Below are 24,020 nucleotides of genomic sequence, written 5' to 3' on the forward strand. Positions count from 1 at the left end.
AACTAAATATTAATATTAACAAAGTGTTTTTTTTAAGCAACATATTACGAGCTACTTATAAATCTGTAGTTATAAAACATTTATATTTTTTTTTCTAGAAGAATAGAGGAAAAAGGAATTTATTTTAAACGCATACAAAATTTTACATAAATTAATAAAAAGATTATAATGTAACAAGAGAATGCAAGTTTATTTTTTTCTTGTTGATTATGTTGATTAATTTTTTGTATATAAAAATGAATTTTATATTATTACAATGTAGAAATATTATTTCTAAATTTTGTCAACATTTTTTATATTATGTACATACATCAAGAGTAAATATTTAAAAAATTTATTATAAAATATTTATTGCGTTAATCAGCCAGATATACAAACAAGCAATTTTTTAAATAATTTTAGAATTTTCAAATATATCCTAAAAATATCCTTTAATTCAAAAATTATTTAAACTATTTTTTATTGCATGATATGACAATTAAATATCTCTGTAGAAAAATGTTTTTAGTATTATAAAAACGGTCTTATCTAAAATTTACAGTAATTAGTACGTTATTTATTTAAACGAAACATTGAATGAAGCGATAAATATACTATATAACATTTTTAATATAAGAATCATTACTTCTATTTATTATATAGAAATTTTTTAATAATATTAGTCTCATATTACTATTTTGATCGTTTCTCTATTAAAATATTGCATTTGATAAATATATTTGGCGTTTGCAATGTTTTGCAATTATTGTCTTAACAAATATAAAGTGGATCGATAAAATGATACACACATATAAATGACGCTACGGTTACAAAATATACTCTTGATACAAAATATACATACATACATACATATATATATATATATATATATATATATATATATATATATATAAACGCGGTAGTACAAAGTTATACAAATATAATCTCGTAATATCACCTCTGTTATACGTTTTTCCATCTTTTCATTATCACGTACGAAACAAGCATAAAGTTTTCCACTATGCTTTTATCTTAATTCAAACAACGTGGAGAAATAGGACGGATGTATTGTCCGCTGAAAGGATTTGTTTTCGAAATACTTTTGCACTCTCAGCTTGTTAACTCTTTATTTAATTATTCGGTTAAGATGTGTCGTCTGTTGTGACGAACGTGTCGCCGTCGTTTTGTGCACGTGGCACAACACTTTTCTCGTACAATCGATGATACATCACACATGCGTCTGTAGTTTGCACAAGATGGAACCACGCTATCCTTGCAATCTGAAAAAGATAGGATACGAAGATCTATACGCGGTCACTTGACAAATATGAGAAACAATTATTATTTTCAAGCTTGTTTAATTGTATTCGCAACACAACTAGAAGAATTTATCTATTATATTTTTTTTAACTTATAAATATATAATATATAAATTTTATATTCATCCATAAAAATATCAATACAGTGATACGATTTGCAGGCGACTATATTATAGTTATGTTGCAAGCATAATTAAGTAAATAAGTTAAGAAAGAAAATGTTTTCCTTGTATTACAAAGAAATATCTAACATTATAAATGAAAAAATCATTTGATATGTAAACTTCTAGGATCCATTTAGGTCGCATTGTATATGTTTTTAATGATATATGTTTTTACGGGTTAAAGTACTGTATAATAAGTATTTATCAAACACGCGAGCGCGTGTTAGGTGCATCACACGCGCATGCAAATCGAGCGACATCGCGTATGATCTCATAAAGCAAGTCGTTACGAACCGCGGTTTCCTCGTATAAATTCTAGTTTCCTGACGCCTTTGGACAAGAGCATATTCCGCAAGTTTGGACAAGCCAAACCATCTGTAACGTAACTAGCATAACTTAGCATTACATGCGGCTACGCGTTCTAATTCTCTCTGTTATAACTCTGCTAGATTACCTTGAACTTCCATTCAACATCAATTATATGGCGCGACAAAATATGAGAAGAAAAGAAAAGAAGAAGATGAACTTAACCTTCTTTAAAATTACATTTAACTTTTAAATATCGTGTAGAAAGAAATGAATTATTAAAATTGTACGACAAAGTCTTTCACAAAGACGCCTGCAAATAATATTGAAAATGTTTTTTAAAAGAGAGAGATTATCGTTTATTTTTCGAAAATATCTTTTGTCGAGATCTCTCAAAAACGTTCTTTATATGCATATTGTTCGTATATATATATATCGTAGTTGTTATTTTAAAACAGTTTCTTTCGCATAAAAGCGATATTTTATGAAAGACGCGCGGAAAGCTTTCGAGAGTACATTTTAATTGTGCGAATGAAATTACCATTTTTCTCGTTGGCGCATTGCCGTCGGTAATAACAACGCTTTATATCAAATGGTCTTCTGTCGAGATTGCAATCGTTTGACAACAAATCCGACGCGCGATCACGACACTGTATTTCTCTGTGTTTAACTCCAGACTTCACGAGGCAAGTCGCGTTGCAACTTCCCCAATTTCCTGGAAGTGTAATTAATAAACTGTCACGTAATAATGTTTATAAATATATAACATATTTAGCGAAAGTTCATTTCTAGTATTTAAAAATGATCATATTTTCTGTCTTATTTTATGTTCTTTGTCTATTATAATATTTTTCAATGAACATTTTACCAAACACGAATATGCTTTATATATGAGGAGTAGACTTTCAAAAATGCATTTTGTCCAAAATATTCATAATTGTTAGAAAACGAGAAAGAAAGAACTAAATACATATACGAGAAAACATACTTTATAGAAAATAATAATCAATATAATGTGAAATATGAAACAAAATTGCTATACAATTGCTAAAAATGTTAAACAAATGCATTTTGTTTTTTTCTAGTTAAAAACATAATGCACTTCGAAATGTCTGTGTTTTTTAGCATATAAATTAACGATGAAGAAATGCTTTCTGAACATCTCAGAGTAGAGTTATAATATGAGTCTTTCAACATTGAACACTATGCTATCTCTAACTAAAAAAAATGAAATTTTGGACAGAACGCATTTTGAAAGCGTTTTCTGCTGCTCATATATGCGTTTTACAATATTATCAAATAGTAAAATTTTGTAAAATGAATTTTCACTCAATTATAAAATTTTATACAAATTTTTTTTATAGTTTTAGTTGAAGAGAAAAGAGAAAAATTTCTAATTACAAGAAAAATAAATATTTCACATAAAATAAATATTGTATTATGTATAATAAATCGATACAAAGTATTAATTGATAATTTACCGGTAATCCATTTTCCACTGTAGCAGTCCTCAACACTGGGCGGCTTGTTATTCGGATTACAATCGCCTGGAACGGAGCAGGTGACCTTTCTACTCCTCTTACTATTCGAACAATGGCTCCACTTCGATACTGTCCACTTTGACTTGGTGTTGTACATGGAATTGTCTGGGTTCTCGTCAACGACATTGTCGAACTCGAGAATCTCTGGCTCCTCGGTGGTGAGGCCGTCGACTATCGTAATACCGTCCTGCTCGTTCAGGCTGATGTTGTAGAATGACATGTCCTTGTTGTCGGCATACACGATCAACGGTACCTCCGAAGTGGGCCCACACGGCGGTAGATCGGGACACGGCTCCATTTCTTCGGGCCGCATATGCTTGTCGCAGTCGCGATCGGGTAAAGCCAGGTCTGATCGATCAGTACCCATGCCAGAGAACACACACATCACCGATCTCTTGCGTAGTGCACCATCACCACATGTGACAGGGCACATTTGCCATGGACCTATCCACCATCTGAAACATTGAAAAAGCTACAAGTGCAAACAGAAAATTTCCTAAAAAAGAAAATCTTTGTTGTACCTTGATATCAAAAAGTATTTTTATCATTTCAAGTATGTCTTCAAATTTTCTAACAATTTGTAACATAAACGTGAAGCTAATAGTTTCAATCGTAGAGCGAGAATGCATAAAAGATGCCATTGAAAATCGAATGGAACTTTATCCAACCGCTTTGAATTTATTTTCGTTTACGAGGCAATGGTATTTCTCAAAGTTTGTTGTTACAATCGTTTTATCGGATTCGAAGTTGGCTTACCTCGCAGGGCATGGATTCGAATTGCATTCACGCGACTTCTGCTCTGGCTTTTCTATACCGTCGCAGAAGAGGTCCTCAACGATGCCGCTTTTTCTTTCGTGACAGACCGCATGCGAAGTTTGAGTGCCGCCACCGCAAGTGACTGTGCAGAGAGTCCAATCGGAGAATACCCACGAATATTCCGGGGCGCGATCAGGCTCTTTTTTCGGTACGGTATATTCATAACGTAATCCGAAATTGCGATATTGACCTCTATAAATTAACTGAAATAATGAAGACAGATTACTGGGGATGATAAACGAAAAAATAAAATTGTTGAAGTTTATCGACTCGCAAACTCAGTCAACATCATTAAAAATAACATAACATCAATAATTATGTAATTGTTAGATAACACCATACATTACATTACATTTATAATGCTGAATGCAAAATTATAACATTAATGCTACGTTAATTTTAATTTGTGTCGACTCAGAATTAGACTATATGTATAGATATACGATAAAAGTGCGAAAATTTACAAACTAAACATGAAATTGTTTTAATCTTTGTTACTAGACAACTATTGCGTTTTAAGCAATTTATATTGTTAGAATGTACTCACATAGACTGCGATGTCTTCTTTAATAGGTCCTGGGATTCTGATCTTCTCTCTGTCTCGATCACGTTCGTAGAGAGCTGGCGTCCCGGCGACTTCATACTCGCCCGCTAAAGTGATCTGCCTGTCCGATCAGAATCTTAGTTTAAGTGTTTCGTCACGTTATATATTTCACGGAAATTTGTTTCATCAAAATCTAAACTACGGTAGATAAATTTTTGTATCGCCTATAAAAACATATGTTCAATTTGAGTGTGAGACTTTTAATTTTTTTTTTATTCTTTTATGAAAATAAAAATCGGAGCATAAATCGTATGTAATGGAAGAATAACAGAAGCGTGAACGAAACTTCTCGAAGATGAAAATTGGAACGATAAAATGTAAAAGAAGAATTTACGCTTTTTTTCACATTTTGATGTTTCAATTTTCGCCTTCTATAGAAGTTTCATTTGTTACTTTTCCATTACATCCGATTTACGCTCCGATTTTTATTTTCATCAGAGTTGTAATAGCCATATATGTAAGTTAGCTTTAGCTTTTATTTCGCAATTAATTACTCGCGATAGTTATTCCATAATTGATAATTTTACGGTTGATAAAATATACGCACCGCTTTCCATTGAGGAAATACTTGTCAGAATTCGGCACGCCGATGCCAATATAATTCTTACTATTCCCGACCTCCTCGATTTTAATATTTCGAGAGCCGGAAGGTATGATAATGACTTCCTTATATCCGGGACCTTCGTTTTTGTCGTAAACGCCACTAGTAGTCTCGCATTGAGTACCATCACCGTGACAAATACCGCAGCGGTCTTCCGTAGCATCGGAATCCACCATCCAATCACAACCGACTTTCTATAAAAATTGGAGTTATTTAATCTTTAAAATTTTTTTTTTATAAAAAATTAAAAACTATATCTTTAACTTCTACAATTCTGTTGCAGATGTAATTCTTTTGAAGAACACTGACCCTGCATATGCCAGCGATGCACATGTCCCTGGTACCAACGTTGCATGGAGTACCATCGAGAGCAGCCTCTCCCCAAGGTACGATTACGCTTTCATCTGTATCGGTGCAATAAAGCTCGCAAGGTTCCGCTAAATGGGACGATGCAAATCAAATCTCGCGTCGTAATTAGTGTTTAACCGCTGAATCATTAATAAGACGCAATTTTGGAAAACCATGGAGTACGGAAATTATGTACAGATTGTTTCGGGACATCTGGAACAAACTTCAGAGAATGATAGATTTCAGTAAAATAACTTTTATTTAAAAAAATCTGTGTCCTCCGATACATTTTTAAAGACCGCAGCGTCCTTGTTCGAATCAGTTGTAAGGCATGCAATCGATCGTGCGGCAACATTGCGCGTCTGAAAATTCTAGTTCACGTTTTTGCTTTTTCTCTTGTCTTTTTGCAAAAACACGATCAAAGAATATGAACGAGTATTGTCGAACGTCACGCGCGACTGGACGTATACTCTTAAAAATATGTCGGTGGATACAGGTTTTTTAAAAAAAGTTAATTTTTTTATATATGAAAAGAATAATTTTGTTAAAAGTTTAAAATTTTTTAGATACAAACCTGAAATAATTCTGTTGGACCATCAAAATAATTTCGTTGGAAATTCTAATTGATTGCTAGAATATCATTAACATTTTTTGTAACATTGGTTATCATTTTTTTTAGTTTTTAACATAATTATTTTGATGGTATAATAAAATTATTTTCATATTTCCAGTAAAATTTTAAATCTTTCAGCAAAATTACTTTTTTGTACATGTGTGATATCTATCGGTCCCTGAAGTCTATCCCAGAGAACTTGAAACACTGTATAATACGCGATCGCAGAGAAGCGTTTCACGTGTCACATAGTGCTTAAAGGCTCACTTACTTTGATCAAAATATGGCAGCCAAGTATAGTTCTTTCCCTTGTACTCTTTGTCGTCGTAGTTGCTGCATTGCACGGCGCGGAAACTCGGTGTGCCTTCCGGACAAGGTTGCGTGTTACAGATTTTGTAGCGGCGTCTCTCACCTATACAGAACTTTCCGCCGTATGCGGGCTCCGGATGATCGCACTTCCTCTCGACGATCGAGACCCCGGCGCCGCAAGTTCTCGAGCACTCGCTCCATAACCCCCACTCACCCCAACCGCCGTCGATTTGCCGCGGTCGATCGACGATGGGCACGCATTCCTGATTTTGACACCACTATGCAAAGAGCGACATAAACCATTAGATTAGAAAATTCAATATCTTCGCTGAACACATTCTCTTGGATAAATTTAATTAACCTGAAAAAAGTCACCCTTTAATTATGTAAACGATCACCTGAGCTGTTTTTTACACCCTTATTATAATCATTATTATTAACAATATTATTGCATATGTGGTATGATTGTTTTTCGCTTTAGTACTATTTGAGAATAGAGATATGAATTTTACGACTTTAAAATAGAAACCAAATGAGCACTTTAAGTAATTTATGATAGTATTTCTAAAAAAAAAAATAAAAATTTTAATATAACGCTTTTTTGTTAATGGTTCTCTCTGATGGAATTTTAAGAATAAAGAACAATTACTAAAAAAAGATATATTAAACAGTATCCATACAAAATAATATCTATAACAATTTCTTGTCTTTGGAGTATAAAAACATCTCGAGTAACTCGGGTAATTTTCAGATTAATGGTATATATTTTGTATATGTCTTATAAAAGAAATTCACTATTTTAAGAGAAATTCTCGTTATATACCATGTGTTTTCCACAATGTGTTCCTGGAGCTGCTGGATGTAGCATAGTAGTGCAGGAGCCGTCCACGATGCACCATAGTTTCGAGCAGATCTGTAATCATAAATGCCGCAGTCATTTAAATCGGGTTGATCCTAGTTGGATTCAGACTGGCCATTTACCATCTTTATGGTCTTTGCTTACTTCCTGTAAAGGGGAGCAGACAAAAGCTTCTCTCACGCCAAACTGGAGTCTGCATTGGTGCTCAGCATTATACATTGCACCGGGTGGCAAATCCGGATATGCGTAATCGTTATCCGCCGGTTCGTCTTCCAAACAATCGCCTTTTCCTTGGCTGGAATTCGAGGATCCATATATATATATATATATGTGTGTGTGTGTGTATATATACACATGTTACACTTTTTATTTATATGTAAAAAATAATTAAATTTGTGTTGAATTAATTGAATTTATCAAACGTTTTTTATTTACTCCAAAAAATTCGTGATGTCTCTTCTAGAGCATCTAGACCACGCCACTCCAACAGCATCCACTTCAAAGGTCGGCGTCATCACATGCAGAGTGTCACCTTCACGTTTACTGCAGCCAATTTTTTCCGTGTCATGGTACATTCCAAAGCTGAACAGAATATGCGATAGAATATTGAAAATTGCATAAACGTATTTTTTCAAATATTATTATCATGCTTTTATTTTGCACGTGAAAAATATTTGATTTGATATTTTATATTTAAAAATAAAGTGTCTTTTCCGATTTCTTCTTTCGATTTTGCTTACTTATGCCCCAATTCGTGTGTGATTGTATGCGCCAACGTGATTCCATTGTCCTCGTTGACGCTGCAGCTGCGATCCGGTTGACACATGCCAGCGACGTGAGCCACTCCCAATGTACTGCAAGGAGTATTCGCACGTGAACAAATGTCCTCTCTCGTCACCAGGATCGCCACGTCGTGATGATTCGGGTGCGAATCATTGCTCGGATTTAGTTTCTGCTGCCATTTGCAGAAATTGTATAGGGTCTTATCCGCGTTCACCGTGATGTCCAGTCTTTGCTGGGACAGAAACGGTTCATCTCAGGTAATCGTTCTATCTATCGATTGAAATGCGCGAACGTGCATAACATTACATATTTATAATATAATTGATCTAAAAGCGACTTTGAAACGTGAAGTAAATACCTCCGGATCTTCTTCTTCGAGGAGAATAATTCTGACCACCACAATGTTGATGAAATTGCCGATAGTTGGATCAAGGTAAAGCGCGGACACCATGTTCATAATGGTTAGGAGATAGGTTTCCACATCGCCATCCTGGTGAAAAGCCATCATCGTCGTGTCAGCGACGACAAGAGCCTCGACATGACGCGGTGTACTGATCGATCTTTTGGAACGATGCCACCGCTTCGCTTGATAATGTTTCCTTCGTCCACGGCCTTGAACTTGGACGAGGCCTGGTTGAGTTTGCCATTCGAGCCGCGTTTCTGTCAATCGACGCGGTTCTGTCGGATATTTTACGTGTTGTCATGATCAATGTAGTAGCTAATTTCTATTTCTTAATGGTTGTGCTCTTACCGTTAATTTAAACGATAAGAACAATAAGAATCTTATTAAACCGTACATTTGAAAATTCATAGAAATAATAAGAAAAAAGTAATGGCCATAATGGTCAAAACTAGATCTTTAATGCTTAAATAATTCAATCTGAATTATTATTCAAATTGAATTACTCTAGTAATATTACGAATTAAATTGACAAGAAATTTTAATAATTTGGTGCTCAATTAGACATCCTATTAGAAAAGTATTAATATGCTGAAAAACTGTAAATAAATTTAGTATTTTAATTACGTTTATAAGTCCGAAAAACTGATTCGGTGCATAGTTCGAATGACTACAACATGATATATGTACATGCATGTATATATATATATATATATATATATATATATATATATATATAGTATAATATATAGTAATTTAAATTGAATTATTTAAGCATTAAAAATCTAGCTATGGCCATTACTTTTATTTCTTATTGTTGAATCGTTAATTTATTTTTATATTATGACCTTAATAATTTTAAATTATTTGTTAAAAAAGTACGAACGTGTGTGCTTTTACTTATGTTAATTTACTTGTGGTGTAAAATAATTTTAAATGTTTCTAGAAATATACGAATACTCGTGATTCTTATCAATCGAGCGAGAAAGTAACTACCATATCATGGAACACTTTAATGCTGCGATTGATTTATGTACTGTGTGTTGTTACCATTAATTTACTTGTGGCACTAATAATTTTAAATATTGTTAGAATTGTATGAGTACTAATAATTCTTGTCAACTGATGGAGCGAAAAAGTAGCTACCATAGCATTGAACGCATTTTAATATTGTAATTGATTTACGTACTGTGTGTTTGTATCATTAATTTACTAATGGTACTAATAATTTTAAATGTGTTGCTAAAAATGTACGAATATTCTTAATATTTATCAATTGATCGAGCAAGAAAATAGCTTCCATATCATGGAACATTTTAATACTGCGGTTGATTTATGTAGGTTGGTAGATCATAAGTCTACAATTAAGATTTTATGTGATCCGCCCGATAGCTCGGCCGGCTTGCCGAAATGGATACACATTGTAGTTAATTACGGGTTTGCAGCGAATTGGATTATTCCCTCGTGGGTAGTGCGTTTTGCCCTACAGAGAGAGAAAGAGAGAAAGAGAGAGAGAGAGAGAGAGAGACGTATCAACTGTACGATCTTACTTCTCTATATATCGACACGTTCATGTTTAATCCGTCGAAATATAGAACCGCCAGAAGGGGTGGCTAGGTCGTAAAATTAAAGTTGTGCCCAAGATTACGTGAAAGCGGTAATTTCGGGTTTTGTACGGTGGTCGAATCAGATTTGGCAAATCGACTTAATTCTCACTATCGTTCGAATTATCGCATAGATCGGTGGGTCGTTGAAAGTTTCGTGCAAATGTTTCGCCCATATCAGGAAACCTTACATATCGAGTTGGGAAGTTATTATTGTATCCGCAAGACATACCAGAAAGGTATGTTTGTTAGAATCGATACTAATACCGATTACGTGAGTTTCAATATTCTCGCACGAGACGAGAGAACACTAAACTCTTTACCCCTTTACACCCTTTCCTTCGCCCACCCTGCGCCTTCCTCCCCGTACGGATCTTATTGTCAGTGAAAAATAAAGGTGAGACAAGGTGGCGATGACACGCCTACGTTCCGTACCACAGCGCGTCCAATTACATTATACACGGCAGACACATAAATACATGCGATACATATTACAAGAGAGGGCGAGGGCTGCACAAGAGGTGTGGGATGCGGAGCGGCGAAGGGGGGTTGTAGGGGGGTGAAAGATGCAAGTGGCAAGCTAAGAAGAACAAGAAAAAGGTGTCGGGGTCTGTTCTCACCGCGGGTGCCGCAGTTTCTCTCCTGCTTCCTCTTCTTTTTGCGTCGTCGCTTGCTACGGCCGCCGGCGCCGATCTCGAGCTGCTGTTGCTGCTGCTCGGCCGAGCGCCGGAAGACGAGATGAGGTCGGCCGGCTGTCGGGCCTCCGTAGACCGACGTGCTGACACCGGCGCCTAAGTCGCCGCTCGTCGCTTCGTCGGCCGACGATGTGCCACGTTTTTCTTCCAGGGACACGGCGACTGGTTCCAACCAGAACTCGCCGTGATCGCCGTGCAGCATACCTGCCTGAAACACAAAACCGGGTTTCGTGTTACCCAAACACACAGAGGCCGGCGAAACTCTCGTCGTGACTCGTGACGTCTCTCCCGACGCGGCGCGGCGCGGCCGAATACGAATGGGCCGTTTAGCTTGAAAGTGGCACGTACGTCATTCTGAGAGGCTTGTTAACTCTTGGCGATGTAAGGGCGAGAGTGTTGTTGTCTCGATATTTTTAAGCTTCGCGCGTATTATCTTACGTTCGCCATTTAACTTTTCGTATAATAAAGGGGTGTGTTTAATGTCAAGACTTGATATAAATGATATTTGGAAAGCTTCTTACCAGTAATCGCAGCACTGACGCAGCTCAACTGCTGAAACTGATTATACAACGTATATACGTACCGTGTATTTTAGAACATTTACGTCAACAGATCACTATGTCTAATTAAGCGTAGAAGTCACGTATTACGTTACAACGAAACGAATCGTGATCTTCAACGTGGGAAGAACGGCGAACGCGAGAAATGGTAAGACTTGCGGGGGCGGTATCTCTTCGCAATTTTGCGGGAACACCGCCGACGATGACGATATACGGAAATATTAATACGTTATATGAGATTATAACGAACTTGTGAAAACGAAGCACACAACTGGATTGGTGGTAGCACGCATTTGGTACGAAATCTCCCCCCTCCCTCTCTCTCTCTGTCTCTCTCTCTCTGTCTTATTTGGGTATTAATATTATATAAGTATGTTCACCTTAAGTAGTAGGAAATTGAGTTTCTACAGAGTTGGTTTATATCAGCGTATGCTACCGAGTATTATGCTTAGTTCCCGTGAAGTGTATAAGCACTCGAACGTGGAAAGGACACCGTTCGATATCGCGAGAGCAGAGGAGGATGTTAATGCAAAGCTTATTGAAATTTGCCGCTCATTATTTCAACCATCAATCGCTATCTGACGGGAAACGGCGAGACCTGTCAGTGACTACAGGTGATTAATGCCGGAGCACAGCTACGGGCTAATCTGCGGCATGATCAACATCGATTCGCATTATTCTATTTTCTTGTTACGAAGGTGTTAGAGTTCGGACCTCCGACGGCGCATCATGGAACAAGTCCCGAAGGTCCATGCATCGGCATAAAAAGAAGGCGGGAGATCTAGAAGGTAGAGAAGATGAAGGCTTAGAAGTCGGGGATGACGTTTGCATATTTCGATTAACTCTCGGAATGAAACAATGTAAAGTTTTTATATAAACTAGAGAAGAGAAATATGTAAATGCATGCAGAAGAGAAAATCTAAATACATATTTCATTTATTTATACTTACCTAATTGTTGTAATCGAGTAATTTGTCAACAAGTAATTGTTACGTGACATAGAGTAATTAGAAATTTATATTAATATTAATTATTTTATGTATTTATATAATTATTAATTACTTATCTACTTATATAGTAATTAATATTAAACAAGATATCTTTTAAGACGCGACAAATTAGAAATAGAGGTTTTAAATGGTGAAACTAAATCCTTAGAACTTAATAATTCGGTGTAAATTTAAATACTTATATCCAATCTTGTAAATTGCTCGCCGAGTTTAATTTTAATAATTAATTAATTACTGTAATAGTTTACAGTAATTTACTTACTTATGTATGTAGTACCTAATTAAAAATATTTTATTAATTAATTACTTTTCTTTCAGAATTTAAAGACTTTTTACATAAAGAAAAAACAATATCGGAATACGCATAGTTCTATAATTTCATAATGTGGTGAAAAAAGCATTGTGCTTTTCTTATTATCATTTTGATAAGCAAATATATGTAATATCTAGGACGAGGAAATTTTATTAACAAACATTATTTTGGAAGTGATCATGAATAAATGTAATATTTCATAAACAATATGTTATTAAAAATTCTATTTACGTTTGTATTAACTAGCATACATATAACATTAAAACCTAATAATCTAGATTGTTTTACTGTACCACCGAAACGCAATACTATCATCGTTGGTGTCACGAGGCAGGTATTCTCGCTCCGACGAAATAAAACAACCCACAATGTGGAGCGAGAGAGGCTAGAGAGATAGAAAGAGCGAAAGAGAGAGAAAGAGACGGTAAAAGGGCTAAATATAGTCGGGCTGAGGTGGCGCTCACTATTTCGATTAGCCCTCGACGCAGACCGTGAAAAATCACGGCGCCAGACTCACAAAGGCGTGAAGGAGAAGAAGAAAGAAGACGAAGAGGAAGAAGATGAAGAAGAAGAAGAAAACGCAGGGCTTCGTCGTCGAAGGATTTTAAAGCGAAAGAAATCCGGCCGTGACTCGGCTCGGCATGGAGCCTCGCGGCGTTCTCGCCTCCATCTCTTTTTCCTCTTTCCTCTTTATTGTGTCATCTTTGTTTTGTGTTTTGTGTGCGTGTGTGTGTGTGCGCGCGCGCGCCTCTTTCTCTCCCTCGTCTCCTTCTTTTTTTTTCTTTTTCTCTCTTACGTACCCACAAATTTTGATTGGCCATATAAGGAATGATTTGTTCCGGCAATCCGTTTTGACGACTACAATAGATGGGCACTCGGACAAATATCTCGTCGTTGACTTCGTTAACTCTTTATGGTTCAAAAGAAATTTGGAAAAAACGAACAGTCATTAAATATCTTGTCTTTGTCCAGATCGTATAGTCGTATATAATACGAATAGACATAGTCATAAAATTGTTCATTATTCCGAATTCGGAGAGAAATATCTGTCTCTTCAGAATTTATAACGGGTTAATAATCATGATTTCCGTTGATTCTTTCGGAAGGATTTATTCATTCCGATTATACAGAGTATGCTCGACAAAGACAAATATGACATCCGTAGATCGACCTGTGCGCTCTCATCCGAAATGAAATAATTGGGAGTTATGGTGCATATGTTACTTGCACTCGCGCGATATTTCATCCTTTAGTCGAGAAGATCTCCGATTCGCCGATATCCGCCGATAGGATTTAATTTAATAAATGCGACTTCCATTCGCTATTGGATTCTGCATTCGGAATACTTCACGTAAATCAAAAGTCTAGTCGTAGGAAGCATTTGAGTTCTCTGAAAATTCGTTATGTAACACAAATGTATAAATGGAAGTTCTGCTGTACTTTTTTTTTGGTGACAAGATGTGTGAATAAATAAGAAATTATTAAAAGTTTTCATCTTCAATATTTGATTAAAATGATTAATTGTAGTTCCGCATCATTGGGAACGCATATACATTATATGAAAATACGTGTATTATCGATTCTGCAATCTATTACGCGTTCACCGTCGTTACTAGTCAAGAATTTGCTACCCCGGTTGAATGCGACTAATTGGCAAGTAAATATATCTCTATATACTTGCAAGACAATTACCAGGAAGAGCTACTCGAGTATTTCTGTTTTTATTGGTCCGTATTGTATGGGCGAACGGAGAATATATGCGCTACTATCGTATATTCGAGGGATTCGATTAATTCCGCATATCGATCGATAATTTACGACAGTTTACATTACAGTCGTGTCCTCCTCGGCGGAAGGAATTTCATTTCGTGATAGAATATACTCTGCGACTGACTCTATTGCGTCATCTTTAATTGTCACGAGTAAGTCAAAAACCCGAAATATAATAGAAATGTAATCCTTAATTAAGCCTGACACAATTGAAATTAGATCGACGACAATAAATGAAATAATTAATTTTTTACTTTTGTTTAAAGCGGATCTTGGTGCTTAATAATACTAAATGCAAACACCTATTGTGTTTCGGGATTGAAACTTTGATTCGTACAAAGCGCGCCAATCGGTTTTTAATAAATCGTTATAATTACGTAAAATGTGACAAATTCGCGGAGCGCACGATCGCAAATGTACAGTATCGCGAAACGTTTGAATTATTAATTGGGCTGCAACTCGTTGCGAGCGTGCCCCGGTCGACATAAATTACCAGTTCGCTAATCGCACGACGCACACCCGCACTGCCGACGCAATCGATCGTGACGATTGCACAAATGTCGATCTGCTGGTAGGAGGAGTATGCATCGTGGTTGCGCGTGCAGAAAAAAACTACCGAGCGAGAACTGGGAGAAGCCCGTTTTACTCCGCGTTTTACCGCCGCGGTTGCCGAGAGTGTCGCGGACGCAACAAGGCGAATTCAATTAGCATAAAATACGTTCTTTCATCGCGGTGCGCGAAAGCATGCCGTTCCTGGTCGGTCCATGGCGGTACCACGTCGTACACCTCGCCGCGTTGCCCGAATGCCCGGTCCAGCCGGCGCGGCGCACCGACGATAGTTAAGGCGACTTTACCCTGCAAACTAGACATCTAGACATACCGCCGCCGTATGTATAAATTATTATTGAACGACCAACGAGAAATATCGATGGGCGGTCGCAACACGAAGACACGCCGACGCCCATGTTTAGCGGTCGACGAGGCCTACGGCTAGGCTTTTACGACGCATATTTCCGCCGTCTAAGCGCTATTGGCTCTCTCGATGGTGATAATTGCATGTACGCAAATATCTTCGCGGCTCTTGGTCGCTGTTAACAATCGCTGTAAAAGACGATTAGGCTTGCCTCGGTTGGCGAAGCCGATACGATCTGCTTACGAGGTTCGGAGATTATCGTACTACCGTGGTGATTGCCGAGGGAAATTAATTATCGGAATCCGCAGAAATGCTTGACCTCGTGTCGAATAGCGTTAACTGGAATTCACTGTGCCATTGATAACGATTTTACTGCTACGATTCATAATTCTATGTAATTAAATTTTTATACACACTTTACTTTCTCTTTAATGCAATATAATCTTTAATGCAATGTAAATATAAATACAAAATATAATTTCCAGACAGAATCTTTAAATATTTTTTAATTTATGAACCGATGATCTAAGAATGAATAAAATCTCAAATTGATGAATGGTAGATTTTAATTATTTATTTGGATGATAAATTCTATGTGCTGCGTGTTGCATCAACATATTTTTGTTATCTTTTCCAATTCTAACATGTCTTCAATCATATTATGATTACAGTCATTTATAATAAATAATTAGAATTATTATATAATTAGATTTTGAATAGATATTTCTTTTTAAATAACTACAATATATTTTTTTAATAATTACTACTATATTTAAATAAAATATCAAACAGTACTCTCATTAATTAGAGTATGAAGGATTTACTTAATAAATCTATGATTATTTGAGCTGATAATTGAAGATTCGAGACTAAGAATCGTAAGTAAAAACAGATTTTTCAAACGCAGATTCATAAAATAGAGAACTGTAAAATATTATTCCAAAATATAAATATGGTATTGCTTTCAATCAAAGACTGAAAATTATTTACAACTCTGAATTCCGGTCAATGTAAATAATTTTTAAAAACAAACATACGATAAAAAATATAAAGCACGTGTCGCAGTCCTGTTTTAACTATTGAAGCGAATTACAGTTAAAAGTATCTTCCAATCGCGATCGATTAAATGACAAAATTCAATTGCTTGCAAATTCTCTTTCCGTATTGCGTTATCGTGGCGAGAGAATTTTGTTTTATCGATACATGGAAGTAAAAATTGTGTCGCGTTGTGTACATGAGAACTAGATTTGTCCACTTTACGATATCGATAATTGATTATTTATACTATCATTCGAAAAAGTTTTATTGTTAGCGAACGTAAAATTTGCTAATATTTGATTACGAATTTCCACGCCACCGAATTCGAATGTTCCTTTTAAACGATACGTTGCGTATCTGATGTATGTAGATTGAATCACGTCCAAACATTATGATAGAAATTTCAATTCAATTATGCATCATTCCGTTAATTTATTCTGTTGCAACGCGTTTCCCGAGCATTCGAGTTTATTTTGTAAACAGCAATTAATTCAGGAAAGTGCATCGCTTTATAGGACTTTGATATCCGAGCTTTGATATCGGTTCGAGAAATTCGAATGATTCCACGTAAACGACGTGATTGTACGCGGTGGCTTGCTCAATAATATGCACCTTGTTAGTACCAGGATTATGCTCCTCTGCCGTAGCAGGGAATTTAATAATGCGCCAATAAATTATTGTAAATGTCAATCGCCGTCGCCGCATTACGACCGTGTAACAAGTTATGCGCACGATAATCGTACGAGAGATTGCCAATGACATCAGACTTTGTATCCGGCGAGTTATCTCCGTACAATCGAATACGAGAGACGCATAAGCCGTCATGGGTGTGTTCCGCTGTCACAGCACCGCACCGTAATACCGCGAGAGAGAGACGAGCAAGGCTAAATCGAGAATACGAAGCCGGCAATGAGATTATGTCCGAACAAAACGACGTACGATTCTTCTTTTCAAGTCCCTTAGGCGATCGCTATTCTCATGCCGATGAACGCGATACCTCGCTTCACTAGTATGCGTGGAATCTGTTTCAAGGTGGACATTTGAGATTAACGGAAGGCTCTTTTCTTCGTGGAAACGTAGTTTTTATCTTTATACCTCTTTTTCTAAGCTTCTTCTTCTGACGCTTCCTGTCCCGGTTGTACCTCGTATCGTGAAAATTCCATGCGACGACAACGGCGACACGACGACGACGACGACGACGAGAATGTTTCCCGTAAGAACGTTTTCAAGCAGGATACGCATAACAGTTAATGCGCTAATAGTTGTATGCGTCAATTGATGCTTTATGAGGGATGCGATAAAGATAGCGGATAGCGCGCACTATATGGTCGCCGTGATTATTGCGGCACTTGGCGTTCCTCATCGCGCGAGATATCGGGATTAATCCTCCTCGAGATATGCGATTCCGTCGGCTTCTGGAGTATTATCTCGCACTACGTGCGAACTAGGCGAAGTAATGTCTTCCGTTGCTACGATCCCGCGTAGATTCGACAGTTCGTCACGTCAGTTGTCGAGAGCAAGATGAGACGGATATTCCACGCAAAACCTAGAATATCTAAGCGGGATATCTGACTCTATTCTCTGACTCGTTAAGGATGAAACCGGATGTCCGCCTGGGAAGTAAGAAAAAGAATTCGGCCGAGGGACGGGGCGAAAGACTATGATTCCGATGACGATAAATGCTTCCTGCCAGAGGAAACGTGATTTATACCGTCATTAGAATAGTCGCTCTGGACTTCCCGTGTAGGTGGTACATAATGATGGCTACCGCGTATGTGTGTTTGTGCGCCGGTTCTGGCTCGTTTTCCATGGCGGACAAGAGACTTTGCCGGCTACAAAAAAAGGCGTCCGCGTTTACCGCCGACGATTACCAACGTCCATAAACACCCAGTCCGTAACAGTTACGATGCATCTTGGCAAAACCTGGTGACTTTAAGTGGGCTTACGTACTCGCCGAATGTCCCCGTTAATTGGTACAACAAGAAATATTCAAAGTATCCGATCGTTTAACATCGGTGGTTAAGCAATCCTTACTTGATAATTACAATGTTGATCGTGACGGGGGACTCGACCTGAATATTTTATTCGGTGATTCGGTGTTGTTAGATCCTTTTTTTTACAGATCCTATCCTATATTTGAGAGACGCTGCGATCGACAGGTCAGTGATACTGAAGCTGAAATTGAGTACCATTATAGCGTTAAGTCTGTTCGGCTCACGTGTATCCGGGATACGGGCTGGCAAAGTGATCGCATCATTTATCACGAGATCGAGCTTCTTACCGGCCCTTTACACGGGGTGCTTCTTGAGTATACAGAATATTATCCGCAGATATTACCACGGAATATATACCTCCTCGCGTAACAAAACCCTCGCGACCTTAATCGCTTTATCATTTTTTCCTCTCCTCACATCTATACGAAAAAAGAGAGAAAGAGGAGTGGGCCATTAAACTCTAATTACCAAAAGTAATGAGAGACCACTCATTCCGTTTAGATACGTTTAGATTCGCCGTATCAAAATAGATACGCATTAATTGGATGGAGAATCAGCTCGCCGTTGATTAGCTATTGCCAGTAATTATATGTTAACCGTGTATACGTGCTCATAGAGCCCGTAGTGCTCATGGAAACCTGTTCCCCTACTGGGAGAGTACATTGATTTGAATCGCCCGCATATTATACATATTATGCTTGCACGCGGCGCTGACCATATTCACGCCTCCTAGCCTTTCGCTACCGGGGGAGAGACGTGATCGTAAATATTTGCCGCGGTTTACGGTATTGCGTATTATGTCGTACTCTCTCGCGGCCATGATTCTTTTACCGGAGCACCAATCGCATTTCAATTTTCCATTCTACAGGACGTATTCGCGCGACGGGCGCGCAAGAAAACGGCCGGCAGCCTCTCGGGCTTTCGGATTGTATTCGTTTGGCGGGGCCCATTGCATATACAAGTGAATAATGCCGCGCGAAAGCCGATATCTCTCGCGGTCGCCTGTCATTGGCGCCGCAATAACGATCATTCTCATTTTTTGCCACGCGGTCCCCCACGGTGACAAATCGCTCTTTGTTGCGAAAGCGGAATTAATTGACCTATTGATTTATTACGGCCCCCTTTTGTGCCCGGGTTTCACTTCTACGCACCGTGATACTAGTCGGCGATATTTCGCTTTTTCGTAGAACACACCGACGCCTTTAGCTGACGGGGTTGATGATAAATCGATTGGGTGTGCTGATTGCTATCGGCTCCAGTGGGTCGGTACATATATGCATTAATTGCCGGTATTAATAGCGATAGAATGACGAACGGGGAGAAAACTGTTTTGGTCTGATGTGATGAGGCGATGATTCGATCTCATCGATCTCACCGAGTTAATCCGATAAACCTTTATGTATATATATATATATATATATGTGTGCGTGTGTGTGTGTGTATTTTCGGGACGCGGCGAGTTGTTAAATTAAAACGCGATGCCGATAATGAGAGAGCCACGTTAATCGTTTACTCACGGCGCATGTTGCGTCTGTGTCGGTTGTAAAGAAGATATATGATGGCGATATATTAGCACCGCACGAATTATTGACACGATAGCTGTTACTGTTGCTGATATAGTAACCGTCTTGCCAAATGCGGTAACGGGTGGCAATCCGTTATTGCGAGGCTACGCGAGCGATAAAACATTATTCGTAAGCGAAATTGACTGAAATATATCTTTTTGTAACAATAACATGTCGATAGGAATAATTTAGCTTTCGCAAAAATTAATATAACCTTTTCGCCGGTATCACTTTAGTCGTATCTGATGCTCCTCCGTCAGTTGATAAATTCGAAACGGAAAGCACCGGTCGCGTCGCTAAAGACTAGAGTTTGTAATGTTTTCGCGATACCGCTTGTATTTCAATTCCTCGTCCATTGGGACGCGCTTCTGGGTAACCGCGGAATAATTCATCGGGACAGTCTTCAAGGAGTTGTTTCGAACTCGGTCTCAACGGATCGTGAGTAATGTGCGGTAGGAGCTGATATTTCTTGCCGCCGGCTGTCGCGTTGCTCCTCGCAATAACAATTATTTTCAACGACTCATTTTTTTTTTATACAGCTGCACAACTTGGGAATTGGCGGGAGTGGAAAGCGCGGAAACGCGGAATTGATGGAGTGCCTGGGAATGCCAGCCGTGCGCGCCGGGATTTTATTTTGTGCAACGAGCGGAAGATATTTGCTCATTACTCGAAAACGTTTCCGAACAGATAACGTTGACATCGTCGATCGATCACGATATTCGAGATACGAGTATGCGTATCGAAATATTTAAGTCAAAAGAGCGTATCTCTGAAAAATTTTAAAATATATTTTATCCGCGAACATTAAAATTGCAGCATAATTATTTTGAAATAAAAATTTCAGGATTACTTTTCAATTCAAACTTAATTGCGGAGATAAAAATTGAAGTTGTCCCTACTTAATTTTATTGTCAGGTAAGTATGATTAAAAGTAAACTCTAAACTGGTTTCTTGCAAAAAAATATAAGGATATCATCTCTTGAAGGGTATTCTGATAGAGTAATAATGTGATAGCGATCTCAAGCGAACGATACATTAATCTTAATGTAATAAATTCATATAGAGATCAGATGATAGCATCGCAAGTCTCGCGAGTGATCAATCGAGATGTAAAACGCGACGCCATTACTGCGTTCGTTTGCGATATGGCGATTTCTGACGAGACTAATTGCGCAAGGAACGACCGAGTGGAATAATGACTTATACGTAAGTGCCGTTCGTTGAAGAAGAGTCACGCGACACGATGCATGTCTGAGGCCTGCATTTTGCAGGCGCCGTGACTGGAGCCTATCGATTCCCGCGATCGTTCTTGGAAATTTAATAGACACGTCCCGACATAATCCTTGATTCTCGCGCCCGATGATATCATAACTCGCATTCTCGCGCCTACAGAGAATTCGTGCGGCTGAGCTAAAGATAAGCGAGGTTAAAAGATCCGCTTCTTGGGGCCTTGCGAGGGTAAAGCCTACCCCGTTTGTCCTGCAGGCCGGAAATCCTCGTCCATCGTCGGAAAAGAAAGCTCGGACTGTGCCTGATAAAATTTTCGTGCGGAAAACGATTTAGACGGTAATTCACGAGCGTATGGCTGGTGGGGTTTATCAACAAGACCGCGGCGACATTTGCCTACGATCGTGGTAAAAGACCGGGCTGGCGGAAGATAAAATTAATTACGATACACGTTTTACTCCCTCCGGTGGAAACGGTAACATAGTAGGCGAGATATCGCGAGAGCGATTGCTCAGTAGATAGCGTGGATGTTAGATAGTGAATTTTAAATTCACCATGAGAACTTAAATAAAATTTGAATTCCGTTCGCGCTAGGAAGTAAGATATTAAGCATTATGATATTAAGTTACGATATTATGGCAGCCGCGATAAAGTAATAAAACTATCAGTGATTAAATAACAAAATTATCTAGTCCGTATCTTTCTAAAGAATCTAGTTTATTATCGTAAAAAGACTTTTAATGTAAAGTAATCGTTAAAGAGATTGTAAAATGGTATAAATTTTTTTTTAATATATCTATAACTATATATAACAATATATAATTAACATAATATAATTAAATAGAAATTATCTATTGTTTATTATATTTTCCGAGTAAATAATACGATCCGATTAGAAACCACTTGATCTCGATACGCAATCATTGTTTGAAACAGCGAAAAGGATGATTATGATTAGATTCAATTCTAATGCAATATTATTCCGCCATATTGGAGGCTGGACTGGAGGATTGCATGACCCAAGGGAATAAGGCCATTACCGGGCAAGCCTGAAATTACTGAATACACATTACGTATCGGTGGAAATTACGTTTGGCCTCTCGTACGAACACACACACACACACACACACACACACAGATATATATATATGTACACATGCAATCATAACAATATAACACCGCGAAAGCCGAGGCGATTACTTCGTTTACACGTGCAAATTCGTGGAGATCCGTGAAGTAGGTGACACGACATCCCGAACAGATCATCATCAATTACGACGATTGCTTGCGGTATTGCATTGGTAGGTATTACACGTCCCACAATTAGAGTAATTGGGAGAAGTATATATCTATGCAACTATCATTTTACGGTATAACAATCCCTATAATTTACAATACATTGCACTAATTCAAGTATCAAATGATTTCGTGGACAAGCACGAGCATGAGATTTATGTTTTACATTTCATCGAAAAATTCTTTATAAAATCTGTGTAATAACGTAAATGTTATTGATAGATTTGTCATATTTGTGTGACTTCTAAATTTTAAGTATTAATAAAAACAATAGGTTATACTTGAAGCGCAAAATATTTTGTCTTTCTTTAAAGTAATAAATAAATAAATGATAATTCTTAATCCGGGAATTATCTGGGATATTTTTATATCTCAACAGCGATAAAATTATGAATTGTAAAATATTGTTTTGCGTGGATATCGTTTAACAGATTCTTTTTAATAATTATTTTTTACAAATCTTTAAATATGCAATTCCATCAAAAATGCAATAAGAAAACTTTAATTTATATTAAATATAACCTTTATTTTTTAGAAATACTATCATAATAAGCTATTTAACGGGCTTATCCCATTTAATATTTGTTTAATTTCTGTTTATTTTTATCAGAAAATTATGACTAAATCCATATTTATAATATCAATTTTCATATATTAATAATAAATCAAAAAACAATCAGAAAATGATACACTATATCGTATTAATAACAGTGATTTTAATTGGGGTGTAAAAATATTCCAGACGATCCGTTTACGTAAATAAAATCAGGTGACTATTTCCGTGTAAAGGAAGAAGAAATGCTCCCATCCAATAAACTTTGCACTCGCGACGAAGGAGTTGAAGTTGTTTATCAACTTAAAGTTAGCGATTCAATCATCACAAAAATTTAAGGGACATTAAATCTTGGATTTAAGTCAATGCTGCTTATGATCTGCCGCTAAATAGAGTCTTACTGCGCGTAAAAGTCGAACGGCGAGTGGCACGAGTAGGTTCGAGTTTTATAGCGATTGCAACCTCTTCCCGTACAGAGGCATATTCACGTGCCTCCGTGTGCCGCGGATTTTATGAGCCAATAAAAACGAATATCATCTGTGAGAGGTGTAGGTACACTAGAACCACGGTAAATAGAGTTGCGCGCGTAAAATATCAAGTAGCGTGTACATGTTGAAATCAGCCGTTTCACCAATTGACGACAAATGACAGATTCGTCGTTACCCAGAGATTTGTTCGTTATTATGCAGAAACTTTCTCATTTATAGCATTTTTTCATCACATTTAGTATTTTGGTTAGGTACGTAGTGCCTTGGCTGCAGAGTAACTCAGCTGGCGCGATTCTTTATCTTTTAAGTGGAGAAAATCCGAATTAATTTCTCCAATGTATGCGCGTACTTC

At 37.4% G+C, this 24,020-nt stretch overlaps 1 protein-coding gene across 4 annotated transcripts in view; it reads right to left on the reverse strand.

Moving 5' to 3' along the window:
- Positions 1-79: 79 nt before the first annotated feature.
- LOC105149050 (A disintegrin and metalloproteinase with thrombospondin motifs 7) overlaps positions 80-24,020 on the reverse strand; it is a 53,963-nt gene continuing 30,022 nt past the window's right edge. For 3 of the 4 annotated variants that reach the window (XM_087415895.1, XM_011061186.2, XM_087415894.1), the window contains 14 exons: positions 10,867-11,149; positions 8,601-8,920; positions 8,200-8,474; positions 7,895-8,041; positions 7,604-7,754; positions 7,424-7,513; positions 6,563-6,878; positions 5,640-5,767; positions 5,277-5,524; positions 4,673-4,790; positions 4,066-4,328; positions 3,250-3,764; positions 2,310-2,483; positions 80-1,259 (listed from right to left, as the gene is read on the reverse strand). In XM_087415895.1, coding sequence (XP_087272021.1) covers positions 1,114-1,259; positions 2,310-2,483; positions 3,250-3,764; positions 4,066-4,328; positions 4,673-4,790; positions 5,277-5,524; positions 5,640-5,767; positions 6,563-6,878; positions 7,424-7,513; positions 7,604-7,754; positions 7,895-8,041; positions 8,200-8,474; positions 8,601-8,920; positions 10,867-11,149 — 3,174 coding nt within the window. In that variant the 3' untranslated portion in view covers positions 80-1,113. Of the gene's footprint in view, positions 1,260-1,756; positions 1,838-1,916; positions 1,923-2,309; positions 2,484-3,249; positions 3,765-4,065; positions 4,329-4,672; positions 4,791-5,276; positions 5,525-5,639; positions 5,768-6,562; positions 6,879-7,423; positions 7,514-7,603; positions 7,755-7,894; positions 8,042-8,199; positions 8,475-8,600; positions 8,921-10,866; positions 11,150-24,020 lie in introns of all 4 variants that reach the window. The other variant, XM_087415896.1, reaches the window with a different exon arrangement.

This window comes from Acromyrmex echinatior, chromosome 19 (assembly GCF_024713525.1).
Source record: "Acromyrmex echinatior isolate Ae372 chromosome 19, ASM2471352v2, whole genome shotgun sequence".
Taxonomy (NCBI): domain Eukaryota; kingdom Metazoa; phylum Arthropoda; class Insecta; order Hymenoptera; family Formicidae; genus Acromyrmex; species Acromyrmex echinatior.